This window comes from Pseudophryne corroboree, chromosome 3, assembly GCF_028390025.1.
Source record: "Pseudophryne corroboree isolate aPseCor3 chromosome 3, aPseCor3.hap2, whole genome shotgun sequence".
Taxonomy (NCBI): Eukaryota; Metazoa; Chordata; class Amphibia; order Anura; family Myobatrachidae; genus Pseudophryne; species Pseudophryne corroboree.
The window spans coordinates 349,566,374-349,576,851 of NC_086446.1; the positions used below are offsets into that span (position 1 = coordinate 349,566,374).

Sequence of the window (10,478 nt, forward strand, 5' to 3'; positions counted from 1 at the left end):
TCCCAGAAACGGTATCGTTTTTTCACACACACCCATAAAACGGCCAGTTTCCGCCCAGAAACACCCACTTCCTGTCAATCACATTACGATCACCAGAACGAGGAAAAAAACGTGAGTAAAATTCCTAACTGCATAGCAAATTTACTTGGCGCAGTCGCAGTGCGGACATTGTGCATGCGCACTAAGCGGAAAATCGCTGCGATGCGAAGAAATTTACCGAGTGAACAACTCGGAATGACCCCCAAAGTGTACTGAGACTCAGTGCACTCCGTTAGAAGCCGTGCGTCCTCACTGTGTACTAAGTCTGGAGACTCAGCCGCCCCATGAAGAAGCCGTGCATCTCCGTATTCTCCTGCCACCGGTGCTTAAAGTGGTCCTAGAGAGGTGGTGGAACTCAACCCCCTCCCCACGGTGCCCATGTAATAAAGGTATTGCGCCGCCTACGGCGCGCGCAGCAAAAAGGGAGTGTGGCCACAAAAAAGAAAGGGCTTGGTCACACAATAGTAATAATGCCCACAGTAGTAGTACCCAAGTGGAAATTTTGAAGTGGGGGTATGGAAAAGTGAAGGGTGCAATTATGTGCGCGCCTTCGGCACGCGCACTCCTGACAAGGGGGCATGGCCACGCAAAAGGGGGCGTGCCCTTCAGTGTAGTTTACCACACCATATACCCCTTATACACATTATGCACCACAATAGTAGGACCCCTTTCACATTATACCTCACAGTATGAGCCGAAATTCACATTTATACCACACAGTATGAGCCACATTCATATTACACCACACAGTATGAGCCAAATTCACATTCCACCACACAGTATGAGCCAAATTCACATTACACCACACAGTATGAGCCAAATTCACATTACACCACACGGTATGAGCCGAAATTCACATTACACCACACAGTATGAGCCGAAATTCACATTATAGCACACGGTATGAGCCGAAATTCACATTACACCACACGGTATGAGCCGAAATTCACATTATAGCACACGGTATGAGCCGAAATTCACATTATAGCACACGGTATGAGCCGAAATTCACATTATAGCACACGGTATGAGCCGAAATTCACATTATAGAGTGACAGAGTGAAAGGGAGAGTGACAGCAGGGACATGGAAAGTGACAGCAGGGACATGGAAAGTGACAGCAAGGGAATACAGTAGGGACTAGGGAGAGAGAAAGGCAGCAGGTTAGATTACCTGTTTAGCAGCGGCGGTGGTCTGCGGTGCTGTGGATGAGTAGGCTGTGGTAGGCGTGACGTGGAGGAGGCTGTGGGCCTCGGAGATAGTGCGGAGGAGGAGGCTGTGGGTGCGCAGAGGTCCGAGGGCGGGGCGGCAGAAGAGGCTGAGGGCGGCTGCAGTGGATCTGGAACCAGGCTGGCTTTATTATCCCTGCCGCCGCATCGAGCTCCTGTGACCACGGCGCTAATATTTCAAAACTGCTGCGGACCGGCAGCCAATCAGCGACAGATTTGAACTAGTAGCGCCGCGGTCACAGGAGCTCGATGCAGCGGCAGGGATAATAAAGCCGGCCTGGTCCCAGATCCGCTGCAGCTGGGAGTCTGGAACCTGGGCTTCCAGTGCGGCGGCGATGGTAGGGGTGGAGCGACGGAGGGCGGACCGGGAACACAGCTTCTTTGACGGCCCATACAGTAATGCCCCCAGCAGTAGCACCCCTTATACAATGCCCACAGTAGTAGTGCCCCTTATGCAATGCCCCCAACAGTAGTGCCCCTTATGAAGTGCCCCCTTTACAATGCCCTCATTAGCTGTGCACCCCATCAGTAATGCCCTTAATGGTAATGCCCCTGTGTAGTATTGCCCCTAGTCGTTTAGCCCCAGTAGTCATGCCCATACTGGTAATGCCCCTGCAGTTATGACCCCAGCAATTTACTCCCCCCCCCCCCTTTAGTTTAGCCTCTGAGTGGTAATGCCCCCAGTAGTTTTGCCCTCATGTAGTTTGCCCCATGTAGTTTATCCCCCAGTGGTAATGCCCCCTGCAGTTGTGCCCCCAGTTGTTTAGCCCCTGTAGTTTAGCCCCCATGTAGTTTGCCAAAGTTAGTAATGTCCCCAGTAGTTTGCCCCCTTGAAGTTATACCCCCAGTAGTTTAGCTCCTGTAATTATGCCCCTTGTAGTTTAGCCCCCAGTAGTAATGCTGCCAGTAGTTTGCCCCTTTGTAGCTTGCCCCCTTGTAGTAATGCTCCCAGTAGTTTGCCCCTTGTAGTTTGCCCCAGCAGTAAAGCCCCCCAGTAGTTTGCCCCCAGTACTAAAGCCCCCCAGTAGTTTGCCCCTCTGTAGTTTGCCCCAGTAGTAAAAGCCCCCCCAGTAGTTTGCCCCTCTGTAGTTTGCCCCAGTAGTAAAGCCCCCCAGTAGTTTTGCCCCTCTGTAGTTTGCCCCAGTAGTAAAGCCCCCCAGTAGTAAAAGCCCCCCAGTAACTAGCCCCCAGTAGAAACACCGCTAGTGGTACACATATAGGAGGGGGGGGGGGAGCACCATACTTACCAAGCCCCGCTCCCGCCGCAGTCCTCTCTCGCCGCCCGCTCCTCGGCACTATGGGAGAGACGTCATGACGTCTCTCCCATAGCGCGCACTGACAGAGCCGGAAGCCGGAGCTCAGTACTGAGCTCCGGCTGCCGCTGCGGAGAGGGAGACGGGCGCCCGCTGGTAACGCGATCTCAGCGGGCGCCCGGCATCTCCCTGCAGCGCCGCCCGGGACATCGGGTTAGGTGAGCCGGGGGAGGCGGAACTGCGTTCCGTCTCCTGGTGGAACTGACGGAACGCAGTTCCGCTCCGTTCCGGCTCACTTTAACCCCTGCCTGCCACCATAATGGCCGGTGGCCCGCTAGTCGGGACGTCAGCTTAGTACTCACCACTCTTCTTTCTTCTGTCTATGTTAGGGGTGGCGGCGTGCTGCAGGAATGTACGCTCGCCGTGGTGGAGCTTGCGAATTGTTCCCTCAGGAGCTATGTCCTGTCAGCGGGGAATGGGACCATTAACCCTTTGGGAGGTTGGGCCGTTCCCCCCCTCTAAGTCCCATGAAGCAGGCAGGCTGGTGCCATCCAGTCCTGCCTGAAAATAACAAACAGAGAAAATAAATGCAGAAAACTCTTCAGGAGCTTCCAGAAACGTGACCGGCACGTTTTCCAAACTGAGTCAGGTGGGAGGGGCATAGAGGGAGGAGCCAGCACACACTATAAATTTCTTAAAGTGCCCATGGCTCCTAGTGGACCCCTCTATACTCCATGGTACTAAATGGATTCCCAGTATCCCCTAGGGCATAAGAGAAAAAGAGTTTAAATAAAAATATGGTAATGCAGCCGGAGGAGTCTGGTATAGGTAGATGCCTCCTGCATGCATGTGTGGACCACTACTGCGTCCTAAGATGCAGCAGCGGATCATGTGCAACACCATCAGCTGGCTGAGTGTCAATTTTTCATATGAGCACTTAAATAAGTGCACTCAAAGAGCATTGCACATTGCTGGACAAGTATCAAAAGTTACAAAAAAAAGAAAACTACGGGAAAAATTAGAGAGGGTCAATTCCACAGGTAACGGAATCACCTTATTACAGTGATAAACTCTATTCATCATATAACTGCCACCACTAATGTGAACAAATCATCACAACCCAACAGCCCACAATAAACCCCATATAAAATACTATAAAAATACCTTAAGTGCTATCCTGTGTAAGTTATCCTTAATAAATCAGCCAACTTTCAAAGTCCGTTACAGAATCACCATTCATGATACGTTACTATGTGTGTGCACACAAAATTGATAAATTCAGCTTCCAGAATTAACTGTAGATTTTCACAATTGTATTGCAAGATGGGGACATCCTGGGGATACATCTTCATAAATCTGGTAACAGTGGGGCAGATTTATTAAGCTTGGTGAAGTGATAAAGTGGAAGGTGATAACGCTCCAGCCAGTCAACTCCTAACAGTCATTTTTCAAACCCAGTCTGTGACATGGCAGTTAAAATCTGATTGGCTGGTCCTTTATCACCTTCCACTTTATCACTTCACCGAGCTTAATAAATCTGCCCCAGTATGACAATTTGTGTAACCTGGGGTGATGTAGTTATATGACTGGCGGTCAAAAGTAACGAAATCACCATGCCGTAGTAACAGAATCACCAAGTGGGTTATGAGAATGGTAAACTTAAATACAAACTGAATTTTGAGGTAATATCTCAAAATCTGAATAAATAAACAAGCTTTTTTATCTTTTCCGGTAACGGAATCAAGTTTACTGTTGTACGTTTTAATCTAACCAGATCATGGAGAGAGAATTATTTATGGCTGTTAAATTGCCTCATTTCCATTATATTAACCCTGATATTTAAATATTATGTAATCATTTAATCAAACACCTATATTTTCATAGCTTTATATGCAAATGAATGAAAGTCTACCCATAATATTGTTTTCATTCAGTGAACACTGATAGTTTAGAGAGCTCTAATATGAAGTACTAGATCACAAATCCAAATTATTTTCTCTATTAGCAAAATAGAGCACATCAACTGATTAATAACGCCAACATCTTGTGCCTGTGTTGACTTTCATGTTTTAGGCTGTGTGTCCATATATTTATGGCCTTTCCCATAATGAACAGCCCAAATATTCAGGATCTCAAACAGCCTGCATTCAATTCCTTATACAACATATTACATCAGTCTATGGGGTCTATTTACTAAGCCTTGGATGGAGATAAAGTCGCTGGAGATAAAGAACCAGCCAATCGGCTCCTAACTGCCATGTTACAGGCTGTGTTTGAAAAATGACAGTTAGGAATTGATTGGCTGGTACTTTATCTCCAGCGACATTATCTCCATCCAAGGCTTAGTAAATAAGACTCCTGAGTCTACAAATAACAATGCTCTGTCGTAAATGATTAAATGCCAAGTACTCCCAAAACAATAACTGCCCATAACTATTCCAACAGAAAAACATATTACACACCAACCTATAGGCTAACAAAGCAAGCATTATGACCAGCCTATGACCCAACATCCACTCGCTCAAATTACACATCTGGCTGTGCCCTGTAGTATATCCAGTGTCATTGAATACGTCCCCACCCCCTTACAACCCAATGGGAATTGTTATAATGGAATCTCAACATATGGGGCTTACAGACATAACATTCAGCTGTGTGCACCACTGTCACTACTACTAGCATAGCTAGAACTGACCTTGCACAGCTTCTGCACTTCTGGTGCTAGCACCTCCAGCCAGGGATGTAATAGTAGCAGCAGTGCACAGAGCTGAATATTATAGCTATAATGTCTAAATGCCAGGAAAAGGTTCCACTAGCAGATAGAATGGGGACAGGAGTATCATATACAGCCAGGCTCTAGTGCTGAAGAAGGGGAAGCATGAAAACTATATGGGACTTTTTCCTCGTGACTAATATTTGGCCATTCTTGGGTTAAGGCGGGTACACACTAAGCGACAGGGAATTGCCAGCGATAGACGACTATATCGTTGAATGATATAGAGTTTCACGATATAGTGTGTACACACTGAATGTTATCGTTCAGTGATGTCACCGCCGGCATTCCCGAACATGCAGCTCAGCCCAACATTGACTCGGTGAGCGCAGGTCAGCTCAATATTGATGATCACTGAACGGCGTGCGGGAGCGCGCATCGTTCACCAATATTGCCCCCATACATACCGGATGATATAAGTATAAAAATAAACGATAACAACATTTACGTCGTTATTTATTTTTTAGGCTAAAAACGCCTATTGTGTACCCCCCTTGTGACTAGTGGTTTTCAAACTTTCAGGGTGCTCTAGAGTACCAGCATTTTTCCATGGCACCCCTAGGCTTATTCAGAAACTCACCAAAAGTTCAGAACGTAATTAAATTGTGCTTACCTGTCATCCTTTTACGGTCAGTTATGTGATGATAGACAGGGTTGTGCTTCTGTTTGTCTACATATTTTATGATTGGCAGCCACCAGCACAGGTTTTGCCTATCACAGTAACCATAAGTGATTTCATTTGGTACTGGGCACCCAGTTCAGGAACCACTGGGTTAGACTAGCTGGTTATTAAAAGAGAATAATGAATGGTATTTCAGGTAAGATTGAAGTACAAGTGGTACAGGAAGGATAAATCGACAGTGTATAAAATAAGATGGGTATGGTGCACTATAAAACTGACAGGTCCTGATTTCTGTTACAGATACGCTGTGTGAAAAGCAACCTGCCTCTCTAGAACATCCATGATATCTACATGTCTCAGCCATGGAATTCTGCCTTACTTCTCTACAAACTGGAACCAAACTGCTGTACCCCAAATTAGTGTGCCCCCTACTCCTCATCAACCCATCTCAGAGTCTGTTATCCTGCTGCGGAGAGCAAACATTCTTGTATATTTATATCATATAACCTGCTTTTGCTAAGCAATAAACCTTCTAACTCTAGAATTGTATCTATGCTTGTCACAAGTGTGAATGTGAGCATATCAGATATTATTGACTGTAATCCAAAATACATAACATAATTGTAACTGTATATATACCCTTAACTTGCAGTCATATTTATTTGAATACAAATAGTGTAAGCCAAAAGCTGTTATTAAACCTAGCAACGCAACATCAAGAACATCACATAAATGATATAGATTTTTGTCCATACAGTACAAATGTAGAAAATTGTGTATTAGAAGGAATAGCAACCACACATTGTAAATGATTACGGAGATGTACTAAGCCTTGAAGAGAGATAAAGTGGACAGAGATAAAGTACCAGCCAATCAGCTCCTAACTGCCATGTTACAGGCTGTGTGTGCTGATTGGTAGATTATCTCTTTCCACTTTATCACTCTCCGTGGCTTAGTACATCTGCCCCTACGGTTTTCTACTAAAATAAAGGCCCTCATTCCGAGTTGTTCGCTCGGTAAATTTCATCGCATCGCAGCGTTTTTCTGCTTAGTACGCATGCGCAATGTTCGCACTGCGACTGCGCCAAGTAATTTTGCTATGAAGATAGTTTTTTTACTCACGGCTTTTTCTTCGCTCCGGAGAACGTAATGTGATTGACAGAAAATGGGTGTTACTGGGCGGAAACACAGCGTTTTATGGGCGTGTGGATAAAAACGCTACCGTTTCCGGAAAAAACGCAGGAGTGGCTGGAGAAACGGGGGAGTGTCTGGGCGAACGCTGGGTGTGTTTGTGACGTCAAACCAGGAACGACAAGCAGTGAACTGATCGCAGATGCCGAGTAAGTCTGAAGCTACTCTGAAACTGCTAAGTAGTTTGTAATCGCAATATTGCGAATACATCGTTCGCAATTTTAAGAAGCTAAGATTCACTCCCAGTAGGCGGCGGCTTAGCGTGTGTAACTCTGCTAAAATCGCCTTGCGAGCGATCAACTCGGAATGAGGGCCAAAGTTACTTTAAGTGAGCATGAAAGACATAGGACCGTATTCAGTAAGGATTGCAGTTTCTGCTAAAACGCAGTTACTGCGATCAAATAGTTGCCGCCCAGAAATAGAGAAAAAAATGGCCATTGCAGAAATTGCAAATGTATCGCATTATGGGGGCTGATCGCAAAACCATACGCAATTACCAGAATATAAAATATATTTCCTATCTGCGCCAGGCAAGGTCATCCACAGTTCTTGTGACACAAGAGGCTGGAAGTGGTGAGAGACTCTCCTTAAAAACGCCTGGGCACACCTGTGTTTTTACAGACAAACCTAGAAAACGTCAGGTTTCCGCCCAGAAACGCCGGCTTCCTGTCAGTCAAACAACGGCTGCATTGTGATCATGATGTGTACGCATTTTCTCTCGCTATTCCTCGCGCGTGCACAATGCGAATGCTGCGCATGCGCAGTCATTTGATAATCAGGCAGATTACGATTTACAAATTTTGCAATCCTTACTGAATAAGGTCCATAGTTCCCCATGCCCATTTTCTGTCTACATTTCAGCAGGCGCTTAGTGAAATGGGTCGCCACCAAGGTATATGTCACAAAGCTCTTTGGCAGCATTTACACAAATCTTCAAGTACCAGCGGCCTTCAGTTTAAGGTAAAAATAAATTGGTGATATGGTACTTGAATGTGCATCATTACAACAAGTCAAAGAGCTGAGGTAACACGTGAAATGAAAGGGACTCAGCTATATTGTATTAAACGGGTTGGGTATGTGATGCCGGCGGCCGGGATCCCATTGGTCAGCATACCGACGACGGGATCCGGTCACCGGAATGCCGGCGAGGGGGCGAGCGGAACGAAGCCCCTTGTGGGCTCGATATGCCGGCCACGCAGTGGGCTTGCTGCGCTCGCCACAGTTTCTGTTCCCACTCTATGGGTGTTGTGGACACCCACGAGTGGGAATAGTCCCGGTAAGTCATGCCGACTGTCGGCATTTCTAGCGATTAGGATTCCAGCATCAGAATCCTGACCGCCAGGATCCCGCCCGCCGGTAACGCGATTACATCCCGTATTAAACATATGACCTGTGCTAAGGCTAGATAGGACGTCCAAACTTGTCAAACTTGCAGCAGTGTTAGAAAATAAAATCTACGTGTCTGGCAAATTATTTTCTTGCCATTAAAGTTTCAATGAATAAAAAAAGAAAAGAAAAGTGGACAACTATTTTTAAGGATACGTTTACTCATATCCAGGCCCTGTGATCAATGAATTCTGATGTCAAGGACTAAAATGTAACAAAAGTTGGTTGAATCAGAATTTGTTTGCCTGTGTTAAGTTTATAAAAATATAAACACAAGTGACATAGGATCTATCATTTTGTAGATGTTGGCCTTACTACTTCTGTCTATGAAGAGTGCCATAGAAATAATGACAGAAAAAGGCTGTAAACACATTAAAGACCAATAGTATCCTAATTAAAATGTATAAAAAAAACAAAATGTCTATAGCATAAATTTAAATATTAAAATTGATACATTTTTCACACAGCTTTTAGTTAATTGTCATTTTTTTTGCAGTCTAGATGGCTGCTGGAGAGATAGAATCGGTCAAAAGACTGTCACTAAAAAATAACTTATAGAATGCAATTAAAATGACAGTACTCATCTTAAGGTGGGTACACACTAGAGTGATGGGGATTCGTTCCGACGTCCGAACAAATCCCCGTCAGCCCTAGATTGTGTGTACACACTGGGGCGATGCTAATGAAGGTCTGAACAAACATGTTTCGTCCTCCATTAGCATAATACAGGATGCTAGCGACAAGGCTTGGTTTTATGTGCAGCACATAGAACCTAGCGTCCGCGGGACCGCGCAATCCCCAATACACACTTAGCGATGTAGGTAATATGTCGTTACGAAACTGCATATTGTGCTGACATCACTGTAGTGTGTACACAGCTTTATTCCCACATGTGCTGTCATCAATAGTAACCAATTTTATTCTCATTAGTCTAACTTTGACTACAAAGTAAAAATCTGATTACTTGCAGGGATATTCAGAGAGTTGCATGGTTTACTGTATGAGTTACATTACAGGGTGCATTGGGTTATTAAAGTTGCCTTTTGGAAGTGAGTAGGTTTGTGTAATGTATCAGCCGTACTACACATTGTATGACTATTTAAAACAGTATGTATCTGTGCCAGCATTAAAGCTCATAAACTATGTGCCCATAATCTGGTACTGGGATATAGCAGTTAAACCGGATATGTCTGTTCTTAGTGTTTATTCTGGCATTGTGTCTGCAATACAAAGAACACAAGGCTGTTTATATTAGTCCGTCCATTAAAAGAAGCCTAAAGGGAAAGTGGAGTTACATCATCTACAGACGTGGACAAATTTGTTTGTACCCTTAAAGCTCATTTCACAATGCTTCATTCCTCCTGAAAAGTGATTCAATTAAAAGCTGTTGTCCCATGTTTACCTGTGTGCCTTTGCTATTTCATAGAATAAAGTAAATCAACTGTGGAAACAGATAAATTATTGCTTATTGTCCAAATATATTCTAAAATGGACTGGACAGATTTGTTGGTACCCATTTGAGAAAAATAATAAATTGGATAATGATATTTCAGACTAATTGCTTCCTTGAATTATTATCACACATCTTCAATCTTCTAATCAGTCACGCAGCCTATTTAAATGGTGAAAAGTAGGCCCTCTTCTGGTTGGTATCATCATATGCACCACACTGAACATGGACCAGAAAAAGAGAAGGAGAGAGTTATCTGAGGAGCTCAGAAAGAAGATTCTAGACAAGCACGTTAAAGATAAAGGCTATAAGACCCAGTACATGCAACTTAATGTTGCTGTGACTACAGTTGCAAATATTAAAAGGGTGAAGTCCATGGGACTGTAGCCAACCTCTCTGGACATTCAAGAGGAACATTGACCAAAGAGAAAACAGAAGTATAATGAGAATGGTAGAAAAAAATCTAAGGTCAAGGTATGTCAGTGTCTGATCGCACCATCTGACACTTCTTAAGTGACAGGGATTTCATGGAAGAA

At 44.6% G+C, this 10,478-nt stretch overlaps 1 protein-coding gene across 1 annotated transcript in view; it reads left to right on the top strand.

Moving 5' to 3' along the window:
* The window catches only part of PPP1R1B (protein phosphatase 1 regulatory inhibitor subunit 1B), a 129,065-nt gene extending 119,019 nt beyond the window's left edge, over positions 1 to 10,046 (top strand). The window contains exon 7 of the mRNA XM_063959730.1: positions 6,216 to 10,046. Coding sequence (XP_063815800.1) covers positions 6,216 to 6,259 — 44 coding nt within the window. The 3' untranslated portion in view covers positions 6,260 to 10,046. The remainder of the gene's footprint in view (positions 1 to 6,215) is intronic.
* Positions 10,047 to 10,478: the final 432 nt, after the last annotated feature.